Here is a 20,335-nt window from a genome sequence, read left to right on the forward strand (position 1 = left end):
TTTGCAGGAAAAAGGGTCAGCTTTGCTGTGGGAGTTAGGAAGGAATAATCCTTCATCCTCCTCCGTGCCAGGTAACCAAAGGCATCTTCCTGCTTTAAAGCCTGAGACCTTGAACAATCAATTAATTAATTTCAAGGATATTAATGCGAGCTTGAAATATTTTAGGCAATGTATATCATGAATATTCACACTGCCCTTTTCCTAAATAATACCTTATATAAAACATTTTAAAGTCCCTATTATCCTGCAATAAAAAGACTGAAGGTTCTTCCGAAGATTTATATATTTGCCTGTTTTAAAATTATAAATCCTAAATTGCTTCTTCATTACTTGAAAAGACAGAAGTTTATGGGATTAGGTTTCAGTTTAGCGGAGATTATAGAGGGAAAGTTGTGGTTTATTTTGGAATCAGGTGGATTGCCTTGGCTTTTATTTTGCTGCTCGTGTGAAAGAAGCTCTGAGGAGAGCTGAGAAATCACTCAGAGAAAAAAACCCAGTTTGTCCAGGGCTAAGAGGGGATGTTTTCCTTCAATCCCATGAGTGTGAGTGATGGAATAATGTCTTTGATAAAGAAAATATCTGCAATAAACTTACCTGCACCTGCTGTTGTGCACAAGGGCTCCAAGGCGGAGAAGGGCCCAGGGGGGCAGCCGAGCCCGAAGGCAGCGGCAGAATCCCCCTCCAAAGGAGCCAAGAAAAAGAAGGCAGAGAGCCCCAAGCTGGGCCACAGCACCTTTAGCAAACTCTTTAGGCACAAGGTCGGTATGAAGCTCCAGGAGGAGCAGAACCCTGAGAAATCACAGCTGGCTCCTGGCAGAGAGAGAAAGGAGTTCTCTCCCAGCATCTGGCCAGATGTGCAGAGCTCCAGAAATCCCTGGGGGAGCATTTCTGTGCTGGGGATGGAAACCATCCTGAGCTGCAGAGTTCCTCTCGTTGGGCCCTCTGTGAGCTCGGGGTTCTGGAGCAATTCCTGGAGCAATTCCTATAACAATTCCTGAAGAAATTCCTATAACAATTCCTGAAGAAATTCCTATAACAATTCCTGGAGCAATTCCTATAACAATTCCTATAACTGTTCCTGTACCAGTTCCTGCCTGGTTACTAACATGGACTAAACCCCCTCCTGGCCACTCAAAACTAAAATAAAATCAGAGGTGCTGACAAACAATGAATTGTGTAGAGGTGAAGAGAGCCTGAAACCACAGAGCTTTGGGAGCTCAGCCCAGCCACAGTTGGGTTTTATGTCATTAATGTGCACCAGAACTTGGCTAAAATTGGTGTTTTGGGGCATCTGGTGTGGTACAGAGGAGGCTGGAACATGGAATTTCCTGCAGAAATAGGGATCCCTGCAAACAAGCAAATTAATTTATTTTAGTCCTAGTTTGAAGTAGAAAAACATCTGGGTTTGATGGGTACTTTAAAGTGCTTAAAATGCACAGTCAAGCAAATGGCTGCTTCAGAGAACAATATTAAAACCCAAAAATCACCAAAACCTTTTGGTCTCAAGCTCTATATTTGGGGATTTCTGCACTCTCTGAAGATAATCATGGCAGGGAAGCAGAGAATTGCAGCTTTTCAGGCCAGAGAATGCAGAAGCAGAGACCCTTCTAGTGGGGGAGGAACCTAATTAATATTTCATTCTCCCTCCAGACACCCACGTGGAATTTCTGGTGAGTAGGGGGCTTTATAATCAAGGGCATAGGCCATTCTTTAATACATTTTAAAACCAAGAATGTTCTTTCCACTATCTCACTTCTGAGAAAAAAAAAGTCATCTGCATATTGCTGAAGGAATAATAAGATTCCAAATGAATTAAAGTGTGCAGTTCTTGCCAAAAACTTAAATTCGAGATCTCAGCTTCATTTCTTAATAAAATTAAAATATTAATTACTTGTTCATAATGAGTTAAGGCTTCCTGGTAAAAACCAAACCTGGCTGGCATCTTTTAAGATTCAGTGCCAGCAATTAATCTTGCAATAAGTTATAGAGAGAAAATTCCCTGGAATATTCAATGAAAGTTTAAAGAGCTTTTTGTCTGGAATGACAACACTTCCCTTGAAGGAATGCAAGAGCAATAAGTTTTTACACCAGTAAAATCTTTCTTATAAAATATTACTTTTAAAATAGCTTTTTCTTTTTTCACAGTTTTCTTTCCACATCCAAAATACAGAAGCAGGAACTGAGATATCATTTATGACCTTTTAGAAATCAAGGAGAGGGATTAAAATGGTGCCAACAATTTGCTTGTAAAGCTGACTGAAAGTGGGAATTCAGCTCAGAGCAGGGGTGTGATAAGCAGGCCCTGGAGTTACCACTTCTAGTAAAAAAAAAATTAAAAATATAGTTTATATCTTTAAATTTGCAATGCTTTCCATGCTGTATGAACTGGATGGATAGATAACCAATTCCTTAATTTGAAATGATCATTTTAATAGATATATTTGTGGTTAAACACCTCACTGTCTCCTCTGACAGTGCTTTCTCTGCATGTCCAAAATACACTTCTCTGCCTCAATCCAGCTGGGGTTGGCTGGGAGTTGACAGGAACATTGTTTTTCAGGCTCCTGTGCTACAAAATCCTAACTTTAAAGCAGCTTGTGATGCTCTTCCCACCCATGCATGTTTGTCCCTCATTCCATGCTAATTTTGCAGTATCACCGTGCTGATTTATGGAATTTTCCCTTGGAAGAGAAGGGTGAATCCCTCACTTCCAGCACTAACGCTGAAGCCAGCCCGTGGCATCCTCACCCTTCTGGATGTTGTTTGTCAGGGCTGACCACAAAAAAAAACCACAATTCTTGGTTCCTGCAAAGTGATTCCTCTGCAGAATCTCTCCCCTGTTCTGTGGGAGCTTCCCAAAGGCTGTGCCAGGCTGCTGCAGCCTCAGGCTGCGGCTGGGTGATTTTTTTGGTACAGCTCAGGTAATTCTTCAGTGTGAGCCCTGCTGGGTGAGGGGTGAGAGAAGCAGGGGAACATCCCTGGCAAAGGAGGAATTTAACGGGATCCTCCTGGGTTTGCATGTTCTGATGAAATCAGGAGCCCCGTCACTGAATGTTTTTACAAAAGGAAATCCCATGGCCAAAACTATGAGAGGATGGGTGGAACCAACCTCCAGCACCTGCAAAGCTGCAGCTCTGGCCGAATTCCAAATCCAGGGCTGCTCCCTGCCCTGGCTTTCCAGGATTTCGTGTGCTGCCTGTGTTTTGGATGCCAGAAATCCAAGCCTCCTGCTGGAAGGTGATGGGAGCACATCCCTGAGGATGGTGCAGGATTCCCATGGAAAACACCCAGCTCTGGTGTCCGTGAGCACTGGAAGCTGCAGACACAGAAAAATCTGTTAATACCTTTCCATTCTCTGTAACGATTTATCTGAGCTGAATGGGAATGTGACTATGGGAATGCATATAAAAATCTGCATATTTTTAAAGAACAAGCACAAAGAATGCAGCACCAGGCTGGTGCAGCACCAAGGAGGGGACCTGGCATTCCCTCCACTCTTCCAGGGATCAGTTTCCATGGCTGCAGGAGCCAGGACTTGCACGCACATTCACTAAAAAGAAAATAATCAGTGACACAGACAATTCCTGGCCTGTGGAACTGCAGCTCTGCCGTTGCCTCAGACAGACTCATCTTTGTGTTTTGTTTCCCTTCAGGCTGCAAAAGAAACCCAGCAGACAACCAACACCAAAGTGAGTAGGAGGGTTGAATTATCTGTGCTGTGCAGGAAAAGGGGGATTCTTGCTGGCATTTTCAGTCTCTAAGGGGTTTAATTCTTTATCTGGGTGCTGGGTTTGCTGTGTCTTTTGCTTCCTCTGCTGAATGAAGCAGGGATGCAAGAAGGGCAGGGATGAAGCTGAGTGGGGAGAGGTGGTGCTCACCTGCCCCAGGTGATGCCTGAGAGTGCTGGATTTGTTCTCCACAATATCCATGTCCTTTTTATTGCCAGAGCCCTGAGCAGCCTCCTGTCACCTGTGTAAAAGCAGACAGAAATGTCCCTCCCTCCCAAGAGCCGCCGGCCAAGCAGAACCCGAAAGCTCCGGAGGCCACGACCCCTGCGCAGGGAGTGAGCACTGAAACCCCCCGAGAGGCCACCAAGGACAAGGGCTCGGCCACTCCTCTGCCCCTGAGCAAGCTCTTCTGGAAAAAGGTACAGGATCTGGGAGCTGGGCAGCTCCCTGCAGAGCTTGGAGTTCATTCCAAGGTGCAGCAAACCAGCCAAACCCACCATGGGCAGCGGCTCCCATGTTAAACATCAGGGGCATGAATTGATCTGTGGTATTTTTCTTGTTTTTATGGAATCAGGAACATTCTCTCTCAGTTCAATGCTTCTGTTAAATATCCCCCAGAGATCACAGCGTTCTTTACTGAAATTTATCACTGATAAAGTGCTCAAAACTTTAATTTCTTTGCTGTAAATGTCTGAAAAGCTGGGATCAGGTGGGTCTGTTCTTACCCAGCAGAAAATGTTTTGTGACAGAGCAGATCAGGCTTTAAGTTTGGGGTCTCAATTGTTTGGGAAGAGAACATTGTTCCTCAGGTTAAATAAAGATTTTAACTAAAATTAGGGCTAACTCTAAAACCACAGTTCCTGTTTCCATGATCCTTATGGCTTATAAGCTGAAGTTTATTCATTCTTAATTTCATTTCGTAGAAGGGCTGTATGAAACTTTACTGAGTCACTGGATGTTGAAAAACTGCATTTCTGGGCTTCTGCTCAAGCTCAAATCCCAGAAATTTGCTGCTTCCGAACACCCAGATGCCTTTGAGTGGCTGCTGCTCCTGCAGCTTCTTTAGCTGTGTTTTCCCACTGGAGATGCAGTTTGGATATTTTATTTATGTTTAAAAAATGAAGGTGTTTAGATATTTACAGAGTAAATATCTATTTTACAGCATAAACATGCTTGAAAATAATCAAAGCTTCAAACATTTGCCACTTGGGACTGAATTTCCCAGGGAACTGAGTAAATCAGGTGCTTGGAACGAGGGGAAAGTTGGGAAGAAGAGGGAGAGAGAGGTTTTTTCTGTAGATGTTATTGCTACAGAATTGCTCCTCCTCTGAGAAGTCCAGCTTATTTGAAAGCGGAGTTGGGAAGCAGGATGTGTGCTGAACATCAGGATAAGGGAAAGAAGAGGCTTTCTGGCAGGCTGCTGTGTGGAGTTTCAGTGTAAAACAGCAATAAATCTGATCTGAATTCAGTCATTTCATAATGAAGTATCAAGATCTTTTTAAAAGAGAGAAAAAACATGCAAGAAGGGAAACTTCTCAGAGCTAAAAATTGGATTTGGTACCTGCCCTGAGCATCTCTCACCCTGTAAAAATCTTCAGTTCTGGGGTCTCCAACCCCTCAGGCCATAAACCTCGGACCAAAATTGTCTTTCACTGCTGATGGTGATAATTAGCTGATAATGCTGGGTTTAATTCCTCCTGCATCACCCTCAGCTCTTTATGTCAGGGGAGAGAACGTTTTGTAGGGAATTCTCCAGACTCCAAGCAGATTTTGTTGCATCCAAAAATCCTAAGGGCTGATTAAAGCTTTTACACAAATGTGCTGAATTACAATAACCTGTGAAATCTGAACTTTCTCAAATGAGCTCCTTTCTGCTTGCTTAGAACTTCTTGGCTCTGGGATCCTGCTGAGACCAAATGTTTTTGCAGAAATTCCCTCCAGAAAACTGCAGCAGAGAACTGAATTTGGTCCTAAGAAATTTATTTTTTAAAAAAAATATGCCTGTTTGGGCGTTGAATCCTTTACCTATAAAAGGCTGATGTGGCTTTACTGAGTTTTCTTGGATGAGAATAATATTTTATATTTCTTTTGTTGAAAGACCTTGGTGACCCAGTCAGCTTGAAACTAAATAAAATTAAGAGAGATATACAAAAAAACTGAAAGGCAACAGGTTGGCCTCAAAGTCAGCTTGGTTTGAAGATTCTGGGGGTATTCTGCAGTGAATTTATCTTTTTCTGGCACATTTAATGCACTGTCCTTTTGCTAGGACAGAGAATCCAAACTCAAATAGGTGGAGAATTCAGAGTCAGGAGCTGCTTTGCTTTTGAACTCACAAACAGCAACCACAGCACTCAATAGATCCAGGATTCAGCTCCAGCTCCTCTTTCCAGGCAGTCTCTTAAATATCCATCTTCTGATGAGCTTTCACTTCAGAGTGCAGCTAATGAAGTGCCTGTCAACACGTGGCTGTTAATGCTGCTGCTCTGCCTGCAGATGAATAAATATGGAAAAGGAAAATGAAAAATTCCTTATTCAGCCTCTCAGCTGGGAGCCACTTTGTATTTGCCCCATTTCCTGATCAGTTTTCATGAGAATTTTCGGAAGTGTTACTCAAATATTTGCTGTGCCAGCAGTTTTCTTTTTTCTTTTTTTTTTCAGAAGGAATACTAATAGGGAATTACAGCAGGCAATTTCCAATATTTGTGTTGGAAAGCTGCTTTGAAGGCCTTGTAGATATCTGATCAGGGCACAGAAACATGATGCTTCACATTTATCTGATCAAAGCAGGCCAGGCCAGGGTGGAAGGTGATCAAGGCAGAGTTATTTCGACTGCTCTGGGATCTGTCTTTAAAAGCAGATGTGTTTGCTTAAAAACCTTGAATTTTAAACAACTTTTGCCATGCAACTGCAGGAAAATCATGCACATTTTACTGATGTGCAAACAGCAGACTGGTTAATTACTGGGTGAAGCAGAACATGGAATCCCAGAGTGGTTTGGGTTGGAGGGACCTTAAATCCCATCCAGTGCCACCCCTGTCATGGCACGTTCCACTGTCCCAGGTGCTCCCAGCACCTCCAGCCTGGCCTTGGGCACTGCCAGGGATCAGGGGCAGCCACAGCTGCTCTGGGAAAGCCTGCCAGTCCCTCAGCACCCTCACAGGGAGGAATTTCTTCTGTATATCCAACCTAAATTTCCCTTCTTTCAGTGTGAAGCCATTCCCCCTTGTCCTGCAGAAGAATTTCCTGAAGAAATGTGCAAAAAAATCCCTGGTACTTTAAACAAGTCAATCTCTGAATAGCTGACTAACCCTCATTTAGCTGGACAGTGCTTTTTGGAGGCTGGCATTTGGTCCCAGGGTGCTTTTTCTGCTTTGGTGCCACCAATGCCAGTGCAGAGCCAGAACTGCAGAGACAAAACTCCTTTGGGATGCAGCAGTGTGATCCCAACCTGTCCTCTCGGAGTGATGAGATCCCAGGAGCTGAGCTCTGCTTTACTGAGCCACTGTTTCCACTCTGCTCTGAATCATTTCCTTCCAGCAAATAGATGGGGAATTGATGATATGGATGTGGGAATAGGCAGAGATCCAGAGTAAAATTACTATAGATTGATTATCTCGAAGCTGTTCATAAATATAAATTAAATCTACAATTCCACAGGGAAGTGGGATGTGCTGCAGCTATCTCAGGCAGCAGGGGATAAGGAATATTTATTCCCTCATCATTCTTCTCCCTGCTGCCTCACCCCCAAAATGTTGTTACTTCCACAAAAGAGGAGTCAGGAACAAAACAAAATCTCTCCTGCTGCTGTAGAAATCCATGGTGAGTCCCCTTCCTGAATGTGGAGCTCCCTGCAACTTAAAAATATGACAGAACTAAAAGGTGTAATAACAAAACTAAAATGAGTAAATATATTGGATGGCTTTTGGATGAAAGACTAAATAAATTGGGATTTTATTTGCTCAGAAGGGGAAATGACAACAGCACACAGAAAAACTGCAGTAAAGGAGAATGGAAAATATCATCATTCACTATAAAAGTGACAGAGTCCAAATAAAGGAATGTGGTGACAAATAAGAATAAACAAGTGGCAGGACAGGGGGAATGGCTTTAGACTGACACAGAGGAGGTTTATTTGGGATATTGGGAAGGAATTCTTCCCTGGAATCACCTCAGGAGGTGAGGTCCTGACAGATTCCAGAGAAGCTATGGCTGCCCCATCTCTGGAAGTGTCTAAGGCCAGGTTTCAGCAGTTAATAGTGTCCATTAGTGTTTAAAAGAATCCTAATTCTACTCTGAAGTGCAAATTCCTGAGTATGATTTTTCTCCTATTTACTGGATTTACTTTGGCCTCATCTCCTCAGGACATTGCTGTGTGTAATTTCACGTTCATTCTTTTTACATTGTAATCTAAACTCGATTCTTGTGCTTGGGAACTGCAACTCAAGGAATTTATTTCATTCATATCAACTGGTGGGATTCTAACATTTATTTCCTCATTTTCAATTGGGATTAATCAAATCCTGAAGCAACACAAGGAGAACAGTGAAGCTGAGGATGCTTTTATGCCCTGTTTGATTGTAAAATTTTTAAGAAATCAACCAACTCCTCAGGGATTGAGTGTGGATGTTTTTTCCACTTTCTTTCCCAACCACAGAACTCCTCGGAAGAAGCAGAGACCGTGAGCAATGAGAAGGCAGAGGCGGCTCTGGAGGCGGTGACTCCCGACAGGGACGAGAGCAAGAGCTCCGAGAGCACCGAGCTGAAACCGCGAGGGGCGGAGAGCAAAACGCCCAAAGCAAACCTGAGGAAGTTTTTTAAGCTGGTAAGAGCAGTTTATCCCTTCTGAAGCTCAGAGGGCTCGGGGCGAGGCTTGGAAAGCACTTTGCCTTTGGGAGGAGGGCGCAGGGATGCTCGGGGTGGATGAGCGGCGCTGGGGATGCGCGGCTGGGATTTCTCCCCGTATCCCCCCGCGCATTCCCCGTCCTGCATCTCCCTCTCGCGGCTCCTCCCGGAACGGCCCGAGGGCTCCGCTGGCCCTTTCCCCTCCCAGGGAACCCCAAGGGTCGCCACACCGAGGATGCTCCGTGTCACAAACCGCATCCCCCGATGGCATGCTCCCGGAGGATCCCATCTCCAAAGCCGCCTCCAAATCCATCTCCCGCTGGCCACGGCACTGTCGGACCTCCCTGTGCTGTGTCCTGTCCTGTGCTGGCTCCGGGGACTTGTGTTCTTAGTGGCACAACTTTTTCTGGCAGTTTAGGTAGGTTGGGTAAACTGGCAGGTGAAAGGAAAGGAGGGAGTCACTCCTGCAAAGCTCCATTAGGTGGGAAAAAGGAAAGGCACAAAGTAGAATCTGATCCTGCTTCCTTTTACACAAATGTGCTGAATTACAATAGCCTGTGAAATCTGAACTTTCTCAAATGAGCTCCTTTCTGCTTGCTTAGAACTTCTTGGCTCTGGGATCCTGCTGAGACCAAATGTTTTTGCAGAAATTCCCTCCAGAAAACTGCAGCAGAGAACTGAATTTGGTTCTAAGAAATTTATTTTTTTAAAAAAAAATCTGCCTGTTTGGGCATTGAATCCTTTACCTGAGTAATTCTGAGGAATCTGAGGAATCCTTTACCTGAGAAATGAGGAAAATTGTTCCCAAACCATCTGCAGTCCCTGTGCTGCCCTTCTTCCCAACATAATCAAACTTTTAGGCAATAAATAGCATTTAGAAACGAGAATAACCATTTTATGTTGTCACAACTCTTCATGAAAAGGTAGCAGGGTACTACTGGCTGTTCCCATCCTCCTCCATTTCAAATCGTCCCAATCCACCCTGCTTGCTGCAGAAAACTTTTTGGGAAGCTTTGGCCAGCAGCGAGCCCAAGTGCCCAGAGGCAAGGATAAGAGGTCAGCAGTGCTCTGGAGAGAAATCCTTGGGGTTGATTTGTCCTTGTCTCACTGGCAGCAAGAGGGAGCTTTGTCTAGACCTCAAGGTCTTTGCTGTGTTATTTTTGGTTGAAAATAGTAATAATGATAAAAATAACAGGTGGGTTAGAGAGGCTGGCTAAAGCAGGACTGTTTTTATCTGGGTCTGGAGTGTTTATAGGGGGAAAGGTAACACTGATTGCTGTTAGAGCAGAATTTTGTGTTTTCTAAATGCATTTGAGGACTTGCTAAAACACAAATGCAGAGTAGATCTTATCACAGCCCGTCTTCGTGCACTCTGGACGGGTTTGTCCCCAGCACAGATCACTCCTCCCGTGCAGATAAAGCTCCACCAGCACAAACACACACCAGGCTCAGCAGTGGCACCTTCCAGGGACAGCATTTTCCCCACAAAAGCCATCATTTGTCATGGAGTGGTTTAATTTTCTCTCCTGCTGCTGCCACGTATTGATTTTCATGGTTTCATAGGAAAATCGGGCTCTGGGTTGCAGTAACCCCATCTGTGGGATCAGGCTGGCGCTGCTGTGCCTCACGTTACAAATGCAGAGCTGCAGCAAACCACAGTTCCGCCTGAGATAAATTTAGAACAAAAGTCACATCCTTTCATTGTTTTCATTGAACTTCTGCAGTGAAAAATGACATTTAAATTTGGGCACTCTGAAATCCTGCAGTTTGTTTTACGCTTTGCTGCTGAGCTCTGTGGTTTCTGTAGCACCCAGGAGAACACCCTGAACCCTCCAACACATTTTTAAACACAAATGCTCATTCCTGTTGTCTCTTTTGTAGCACTAATTGTAACTTAAGCTTAAGCCAATTCTCACAAAGCTTGTACTATTTACTCAGTTTGGTCAAATGGGGGTTTCTCATTTTTATAACTAGATGGAAATGGGATTTTACCTTAAAAAGATATTTCAGAGTCAAGATTTGCTCTGAGTGACCTTCCAGTGCTGCAGCCTCAGGCTCTGCTTGGATTGTCCTGGCTGGGAAAAGTGGGAACTGAGGAGAATTATTATTCGGAGATTTAAGGACTGCAGGAATAAACTGGAAAGCAAAAATCAGGATTAAATATCAAAACTTCTTTCTAAAGCTGAGTGGGCTTTAATTATTCACAGTACATGCATTGAGTAGGGTGGAGAAATAGAGAGCAAGTCCCACTAGGTCTTGAAGGACAGATTTGGCTCTGAAAAGCAAGGAAAAGCTCTTTCTAGAAAATTCCAGCAACAGGGCTGACAGCAGGTTCTTGTTTAGTGGCTGAAATGATCCCTGCTTTTCTTGATGGGAAACCTGACTGGCAAGAGACAATCCACAGAACAGAACCAGCAAAATCCACCCTGGAGATGGGGATATTTCCAAAGTGGAGTTGCTGAAATTCCTTCAAACTTTAATTCCTGTGAGTTTTCATCCTGACTGAATGCCTCAAACAGGATCCTTTGTTATTTTAGTCAGTCAAAGGTGATGGAGGGACCCCCAGTTCAGAAGAGGGAGATGGTCCCAGCCCCAGACACCATGTAAGTGGATTTTTTTCTTTTTTGGCCTGGACTTTTTCATCCTCTGGTGGTGGATTCCTGTCACCTTCCACACAGCTCAACCTCTTGAAATGTAAAAGTCACTGAGAGAAACGTTCTGCACTCACTTACCTTCATATATTTACACACAACTTATCTGATTCTTTTATCTATTCATAACATTAAACAAGATTTTAAAGAGTCAGCATCTTTTTTCTTTTTTTTAAAAAAAAAACCTTTTTCCGGATATGTTCCTTTTCTTAAAATAATTAGTGTGTTTATGGCCAGTCTTCTTCCTCTTTTGCTGCTTTTTGACTTTCTGCAAGTACTCAGGCAGTGGAACTAAATACACACAGAATTATTTTTACTTTGTTGATTTACTTGTCTTCTGAGGAAAGAATTATTTAGGTGGAAACTCTAAAGAAGAGAAATGAAAGTGAGAATGAAAAGTGTTCACTGCAGTGTAACAAAAGCCATGAAAATATTTGTTTCCTGATCTGTTTTTGTTTCCTTCGTTCTGTGTTCATAAAATCTAAATCCAACCTTTGGGTGTGGTATTTGCATTCTATTCTTGATGGCTTTTAAAATGTTTCAGAAAAAAACATATTTTCATTAGAAATACAAATTCTGTTAATTTGAGAGCCAAACCCTCATCTGCTGCAAGTGAAGATATCCAGAAGAATTCATCTCTCAGCAATGAGAGATAAAACAAGGTTCTGTGTACAGACAGTTTCCTTTAAGAGCAGATCTGAAGCTGCATTCAAAACTGACATTTCAGAATTTCCTGTTTCAAATAGCTGTAAAATTATATCTCTCACTTCTTATTTTCACAATGTCTGATGATATCAAGGTTAATTTTTGTGAATTATGTCTCTAAAAACATCCTAAATGTAGAAGGGCCTTGTCTTGTGACACTTAATCCTTATTTCATACAGGAGTTTTGTGAAGTGATCTGGGTAAGACACCAGAAGTTTCAGCCTGGATCTATTTTATTGTTTTAAAGAGCAGCCAGCTTCCTTCCATTTTTGTAAATCAGTTTATTGTTCTTCCTCCTCTCCCCTGCCCTGGTGTAAAGTAGAACAGTTTTATTCCACAGAGGATCCCAAGGAAAACTGGATCTGCTGCTGACTTCTTCCTTTTTTGGGGATTTCTTTGAAAGGAGTTCCTTCAATTATGCTGCAGTGTCTCTGGAATGCTGTGATTCTTCTCCCCTTCCCATCCCTGCCCCTCTGCGCCCTCCAGAAATTTCAGCACCGCTCCAAAAATCCTGCGCTTAAAAATCAGCCTTGGACCAAGGTCTCCTGTGAGATAACGAGGAAAATGCTGTCCATTTTTCTTTCTTTATTTCAGTGCAGTGCTAATGTCGAGGGAGGCAAAGCAAACTGCCAGGAGCAGCTCTCCCTTGGAATAAGGAGCATTAACATCTTTCATTATTCATAGGCCTCACTCCGCATTTCCTGAGCTGCTCCCGTCAATATCAAATATGCCCATTTCCTGCCTTTCAAGGTTAATATGAAACACCTCAAAGAGATTATCTGATAGGGTTTGAGTTGGGTTTTTTTTTTGCCTGGAAAATGCATTATGAATATTTTTTAAAACGTGTTTTGTCTGCCTTTCATCAAAGGCCCCACCTGCTCTCAGCCATGGGGACCGTTCTGCTCTGGCTGCAGCGCAGTGTCGGGCACGTGTGGGGAGGGAAACTCTAATTTTACACCCACAGAGCAAAGCCACAGATTTCACAGAGTGTTTCTGAGGGTTCCAGGCTCTTCTGGCCCCTTTGAACTCAGCTGTGTCTGGGCTCAGTCCCAGAGCTGTGGTTGGTGCTGCAGAGAAGGTGAACGTTTACAATTTCACCAAAGAATCACTTCAAAGGTCAGCTGAGGCAAATTCCAGTGAGAAACCAACAGCTGGGGCAGCAGCTCAGAGCTCCCAGAGTTTAACTGAGCAGAGACAACATCAAATTCCTTGTGCTGGGAGAGCTCCTGCATCCCCTGGGCACTGCCAAGGGTCCTTTCCCAGGTGGGGTGGCCAGGACACAGTTGAGGTGACTAGGACAGAGTTTAGGTGGCCAGGACAGAGTTGAGGTGACTAGGACAGAGTTTAGGTGGCCAGGACACAGGTGGAGTGGCCAGGACACAGTTTATGTGACCAGGACACAGTTTAGGTGGCCAGGACACAGGTGGGGTGTGTGTGGTGTCTGTGCAGCCCCAGACCTCCCCTCTGCTCTCCTCTGACCCCACTGAATCTGCTTTGATGAATTACAACTCTGCTGATCCCCTCCTTCATGTTCTCCTGCACAAAGACAAGCTGCTGACTGGATTTTTTACATCTAAGAACAGAGAAATCCAGGTGTGAGGAAATATTGACCCACTTATATCTATCTTTGGAAAAAGAAATAATTCCAAAAGCTCATACTCAGTGGAGGAGTTGAGTCTGAATGTATTAAATGGGTTCTGTGATTTAAACATGGAACTTTTTTAAGATTGAGTAGCAAGAAAAGGTGAATTGAGTGAAAAAGGCAAGCAGTAGGATTGTTGTCCACTCTCATTCTTGTTTCCCCAGAATTAGACAGGCTTGAACATTTTTTATTTTTAAATACAAGAGGTGTATTTGCATTCTGTTCCTCTAGAGTTTCTGCTTTCAGGGTTTTCTCTGAAATCATGAGATGTAAAAATGTTTTTGTTTTGAATGAAAGCTAAGCCTGGCTTGTGAGCACATAACCCCAGGCCTTCAGAAGAACACCAAATATTTCAAGACTAATGGTAAAATTCCCAAAGCTGGAAAAATACACAGCATTAAGCTAGGGCCATGGCCTGAGGGCAGATGTGAGATTTCCAGCTTTTCAACATGGCAAATTTGTGCTGTTTTAATGATGGTAATAAGTAAACCATATGGGTTTGGTGGGGGGGTTTTTTGTTTGTTTGTTTTTTGTGGGTTGGTTTGTTTGTGGGTTTTTTTTGTTTTTCTTTTAATAAGAAAAAAGAAAACCCTATTTGCAAACAGATTTCCTGGCAAAAACACCCTCATTTACTACTTCCCAAACAGTGACAATTTCATTGTCTGATCCTTTGTTTGCTATGGGGCCTTTGATGTCAGGCAGACAAAATCCTGTGATTTTTCTTGTGTGAACTTCAAATATATCCTGAACTTCTCTGAGTTCCAGAATCTTCCCCTTTACTCTTGACAGGTGCTTTGTGATTGTGCTTTTTTGGAAGATTTCCCATCTCTTCTTTTGCACTTGTACATGAAATTTTCTATGATGTTCTGGCCTTCCACAGCCAAACCCTGTGTTGTTAATTTTTGGGTGGAGTGTTGCTCATTCACAGGCAATTTGTTTTCATTCTTTGCTTTATGGGGTCTTTTGATTTTTATCCTGTCTCAGATCTTTTCCTTGAACTTTTTGGGTGCTTTCCCTGCTTGGGGTGCAATCACTGGGGGTATTTCAGTGGGCAGTGACTCTGCAATGCTCTCTGCCTCCTCCAGCAGACACATCAGTGAACTTGTTCCACGCAGGGATGGTTTGATCTCGCAGTCTTTGCTCATGGAATTCCATCAGCTCCCTGGGAGCTCTTCCCTGAGCCAACACTGCAGGAGCTCATCCCAACCCCTGTAAATGAAAACCTGCTGGGCAGCAGGACGATTCCTCCCTGCCAGGTGGCCTTGCATTTTTTTAATTACTTTTTATCCCCCCTAACATATTTATGGATCTCCTTCTGATCTTTTTCTATTCCCCACCAAAAATAACCCCTGCTGGAAACCTCTGCAGACTTTAAACGCCACAGAGAAGCCTCTTGCCCCATCTGAGAGCGACCCTGGGGGCCAAAGGAGCAAAGAGAGCTCCAAAGACAAGAAGTCCACGGTGGAGCTGGGCAAGCAGAAGGGCAGGGAGCAGCCAGAGCCCCGGGAGCAGCCAGCAGCTGATCCTGACTCCATCCAGAACGGTGGAGACGCCAAGGAACCCTCCTACAAGAAGACAGAGAAGAGGCAGTCCCTCGGAGGCTTTTTTAAAGGCCTTGTACGTTCATTTCTCTTCCTTTTTTAGCCATTTTCCAGCTGATCCGTGGGGGATTTGTGCATCAACTTCACCAGCAGGACCTGGGCCAAAGAACAGCAAGATTTTGGGGAAGGAAGGAAAATTCAGGCCTTGGGGTGCAGATGGAGGCAGGGATTGCCCAGGGAGAGCTGGAATTGTTGCCACAGCGCTGGGTTTGGGGTTCAGGCCTTGGCTATGGGGATGAGTCAAAGTTCCTACAAATTACAGGGTGTTAATTAAGGGAAAGTGGAGATGGGGCTGGTTTACCAGAGGAACCTGCCTGCCCCCATGGGGGTGCAGCTGGCACATCCCTGCCAAACAAAATCCCTGCAAACCAAAATCCCTGCCAGCTCAAACTCAAGGGAGGTGATCAAAATCCAAACTCCTTTGTGAGTTTAACAAGAGACCCAAATTCAGAATTCTTCCAGAAAGGGAGATCTGAAGGAGTGAGGAAACACCTTCAAAATTCGTGAAAGACACAGAGAGGCAGGAAAGGTGGCTCAGATTGAAAGGGCAAGAAAAGCTTTTAGATCAAGGGAGGAGATAGTGAGAGATAAAAAGACCATTTGAGGAATGAACCAGAATCAATGTAGAGGAAGTAGAGGTGTTCTGTAGGATTTATTTGTTTTCTGCTCACCTCAGTTTGGCAGTCCCTTATCTTCTAGAGATTATAGAGAGTGCTCCTGCAGCTTCCCTCTCCCATTAACTCTTAAAAAAAAGGAATTTTTGACAACAGTAATGTTGATTTGGTCAGTTTATTGTGCTTTCAAAGTGGCAGCAAATCACGTAGCAATGAGGTCTGAGTATGGGAAAACTCTCATGGAAAATTATTACCTGTCTTTGAATATCCCCAAGATTACCAAGAGCTAAGAAACTCATTCTGCAATGCTAAAAAAATAATCTCATCTCCTCGGTGATCAGAAGGTGTAATCATTGATCTGAAAGTGTTAGATCATGCACACCAACCCATGCCAGCATGGCCAGTTCAAGATAACAGCTCGATTGTCTGGGAACAACTCAGCAGAAAAATCCAGTTGTTTGTTGATCAAATGGGAGCAGGAGAGATTGAAGGGGGGATCCAGCAGCTCACCCAGCCCATGCTCACTGAACAGCTCCTGTTCTGTATTTTACCATCACCCTCTCCTGTATCCTGATTCCCCTGGGAATGGCACGGAGCAGAAATGCAGATTAGAGCACTGCAGCTCCAGCCTCTGCTCCCAGCTGGGCTAAAAATGTGACATTTTGGCTACAAATGCTGGAATTTTGGCTACAAATGCTGAAATTTTGGCTACAACTGGAGCCATTCACGCAAGCAAACAGCATCACTGCCCAGCTGTAGGCTTTGAACACAGATAAGGTTGTTCCTATGGTAAAAGAGATTAATTTATAAGATGTAGCAAATGTATTTAGGGAGTCTTTGAAAGATTAGATTAGAAAGAAAAAAGAAGGGGACAAAAAAGATTATTAACATTGTTTCCTGAGCTGGAATAACTCATAGTCCAGTTGTCAGAAGCTGGAAGTGCTCAGCACATGGAAAGTATTTGGATTTATTCTGAGCAAAGTATGTGCTGCACTGACCCAGGCTTCTCCTGAGCAAAATTTGGGGAAGAAAATTCTCCTGTACCACGATTTTGCTGTGTGTGCACTTTTAAATGCTCTTCTCAAACCAGCAGGTTCCAGCTTCACTGTCACAAACCCTGAGCTGGTGGTACCTGAGCTCCTGAATCCCAGGGCAGAGATGGAATTTGTCCGTTAAATAAGGCAGAACAAAGTTCTTTCTTTCTTTCACACTGGGCTTGGAAATTCCAGTTCAACAAGAATCATCAGCTTGTCTGATCTTCCTGCTTTAATCAGCAGCCACCTTGAAAATGGGTGCAGCTGCAGAGTGCAGTGAGAAAATAATGTAAAATGAGTGGTAAATGAGGCAAAATGGGGATTATCTCCCACGAGCCTTTTCTCCTTCTCCTCCCTCCACCCCTTTACAAGAGGAAAGGCAAATTGTATCAGTTTATTCCCTAGCTGGGTCTGGCAGTGACTTCATCCTGCTCGGACAGGAGCTGGAGCTGGCACACCCCATTGCTCCTGTGATGGGGGAAATCTTCACCTGATGTGGAAGCTTTTAGGGTTTCTGGGTAAATTTGGGATGAGTAGCTCACTTAGTATTGGTTGATGGATAAAAGTTGGATTTGTTGCTACCTATAAATGGCCAAACCCTTTTATTCTGCTCTAGAGCACCCTCCAAAACTCAGCATCAGGGGAAGCAGAAGTGAAGCCACTGCAGCCAGCTGAGCTGCACAAGGTTACAATCAGTTTTAGATGGGATTCTTCAGTCCATTGTGATTTTTGGCTGCTCTTTTTCATCCTTAGGTCCTTCAAGGTGAAAAATTAAAAGAAGATCAGTGAGGTGCAGCCTTATCAGTGTAAAAACCTTGCTGATTTTACTTCCCTGAAAGGGATGAGGAAGTCGAGACCTTTCACTCTCCATGTGAAACACAGAATCGTCCTGAAGTAGTGACTCAGGTTTCCAGGAAAGGACAATTCACACATTATTCTGCCTGGTTCCTATCTTAGGGAAAGCACAGGGTCACCTTTAGCTTGGTCATGCTGGATTTTCTGCTTAGCAAGGCACGATTTGGGCTACAAACAGCACTGACACCCCACAGTGGTAACAGTGACCTCAAACACTGTTTGTGGGTCCGTGTTGCTGAAGTTTTGGCAGCTTCAAGGCCAGCAAAATTGGGTCAAGCACCTTAAACCAGAGCCAAGTTTTTATCAGTTAATGAAAAATGTAGTTGGTATAGTTAGAGCTATACATTTCCTTCATCTAAGCTGGATTAGTGTCTTGGAGCGATTCCAAACCCAGAATTAGGTTTGCAGTATAAAAAAAGCTTTATGACTCAAACATTGTCGAATACCTGTCATGCATAAAAGTATTTAATGTTCTTTAACCTAGAGCAGAGCAGGGCTGGCTATAATACACCATTCATCATGCTTGAAGGACTCTTAGCAGGCTTGCAGTGAAGCGTTTAGGGCAGGGAAATTTTAGAGAAAGTTATGCCAAGTTATCCAGTACTACAGACACGCAGCAGCCTGGCTCTGGTGAGTCCAGCTCCTGAAAACAATTGTTTCCATGCCAATTGAGACAATTATATTAAAATAACCCCCACATTTAGGCAGAGTCACAGGCAGGAACTTCGTGTGGTTCTCATGATGCAGATGGTGCTCGTGTATTTGTGCATATTAAATAAAGGGTAAATGAAGAGAAGCAGGGAGATTAAATCAATGGGAAAGATCTGGTAGCAAAAGTCCAAGACACCAATCCAGACCTGAGCATTCTGAAACGCTCGGAAATGTTTCTAAAGGCGTCTCTCCTGTTCCGCAGGGCTCCAAGAGGATGTCGGATGCAGAAGTGCAGACAGATCCCGTGTCCATCCTCCCCGCTGGGAAATCCAAGTAGTGCCCAGCTGTGGCTGCTGAGGGGAGGCTCAGCAGCTCTCTGGGAGCTCCTGGCAGCAGAAATGCCTCCTTTTCCTTCCCACGGCTCTCAGCAAACGCCTGAGGCTGAAGCAAACACCGGGGTACCATTGCAGCTTGTCACTGGCAGGTTTGTTCCTCACCTGGAGAAAGCAGCTCTAAAGACCCCCAAGAAATGTGTTTAATGTAAGGTGGTGTGGGTGGTTTGAAGTGTGGAGAGGGGAGAGTAAGTCAGGCACGAGGGTGGCAGAGAATTCAATAAATGGCAGAAAAACAAAGGACGTGACAAAGGAGGGCAGCGAGGCACAGGCAGAGAATCCTCCGCTTTAGAGAGCTTGAAAGCAGCCAGGAAAAACACAAATCCCCTTGGATAAATCTTCTGCTTCCATGGAACAACAGCCAAGTCACTTCTGGTGGGGTTTCGATGGAGCTGAAATCAAAGCTGAACCCTTCAGCCTGAGAGAATCCGTGGTGATCAAGTCCTGCTTCCTGTTGGTTATTAATGTAAATTAAAACGCTAAAATGCAAAGGCTTGACGTGATTGAGGCAGCTCCTCTCTTGGCCGGGCGAGGTGGGATAACAAATTAAAAGCTATTTAAAGTTCTAATAGGACACAAGAGGGCACCCACGTCCCCTAACGCCGGGCTGTGCCTGCCAGCCGGGAATTAATGGTCCTTAGATCATAGGAAACTTACTTGTTCATCCTGATATTTGTTTATAGTCGTAATTAATCCTAATAAAAACCAAAATCAAAGCTTCCCAGGCAGCTCTCTGCTTCACAAGACTCCCATAATAACTACAGTTAATAAATTTTACAGAAAATTAAGATTTCTGTTCGTTCAATCCTAGCCTGTACAGGGAACCAGGGGTCTGACATTTTAATCAACACTGATCTTAATGATACAATACTGTATATTTTGACATCCTTATCTTTAAATAAACTAATACTTACCCTTTGAAAAAAAAATCAGTTGCTGCTTCAATTTTCAAACAAAGTTTATTATTTACATCCCTGTGGTCTGATGATTGATGTGACATTATGGCATAAATCAGCACAGACAGGCCTTGCCTGTGGAGGGAATAAATGTTATTCTCTCTTTATTTGAGTGAAGATTACATCTGGAAAGCAAGGGAGAATAGAAATTATGATTATGATCAATTATATTAGCATCGAATCACAGAGGGACATTAAAACTCACCCAGTGCCAGCCCTGCCCTGGCAGGGACAGCTCCCACTGTCCCAGGTGCTCCAAGCCCTGTCCTTGGGCACTTCCAGGGATCCAGGGACAGCCCCAGCTGCTCTGGGAATTCCATCCCAGCCCCTCCCCACCCTCACAACCAGGAATTCCTCCCCAGTATCCCACCTGACCCTCCTCCCTGTCAGTTTGAAGCCGTTCCCCTGTCCTGTCACTCCATCCCTTGGAAATCCTCCCTCTCCATCTTTCCTGCAGCTCCTTCAGGCACTGGGAGACCACAGTGAGGTCATTCCAAAGCTTCTCCTCTCCAGGCTGAAAATATGGAATATATATATATATTACTATATTATAGACTGTGTGGATGTTAATTAATGCTGTAATTTGGACAGAGCAGGCCTCCTGTGGAGGAGAACAGCTCTCCTGCTCTGGGAGCAGGCCCGTGCTGAGGGCACTCTGCGTTCC

At 44.0% G+C, this 20,335-nt stretch overlaps 1 protein-coding gene across 7 annotated transcripts in view; it reads left to right on the forward strand.

Annotated features, from left to right (window-relative positions):
• Positions 1–19,644, forward strand: part of BCAS1 (brain enriched myelin associated protein 1) — a 36,597-nt gene extending 16,953 nt beyond the window's left edge. For 5 of the 7 annotated variants that reach the window (XM_088064780.1, XM_088064776.1, XM_088064778.1 and 2 more), the window contains 7 exons: positions 618–758; positions 3,654–3,689; positions 3,947–4,147; positions 8,383–8,550; positions 11,108–11,173; positions 14,937–15,185; positions 18,586–19,644. In XM_088064780.1, coding sequence (XP_087920906.1) covers positions 618–758; positions 3,654–3,689; positions 3,947–4,147; positions 8,383–8,550; positions 11,108–11,173; positions 14,937–15,185; positions 18,586–18,660 — 936 coding nt within the window. In that variant the 3' untranslated portion in view covers positions 18,661–19,644. The remainder of the gene's footprint in view (positions 1–617; positions 759–3,653; positions 3,690–3,946; positions 4,148–8,382; positions 8,551–11,107; positions 11,174–14,936; positions 15,186–18,585) is intronic. The other 2 variants (XM_014254041.2, XM_088064781.1) reach the window with 2 other exon arrangements.
• Positions 19,645–20,335: the final 691 nt, after the last annotated feature.

Source organism: Pseudopodoces humilis, chromosome 19 (assembly GCF_049639895.1).
Source record: "Pseudopodoces humilis isolate 2021_Gansu_Grassland_sample_001 chromosome 19, ASM4963989v1, whole genome shotgun sequence".
Taxonomy (NCBI): Eukaryota; Metazoa; Chordata; class Aves; order Passeriformes; family Paridae; genus Pseudopodoces; species Pseudopodoces humilis.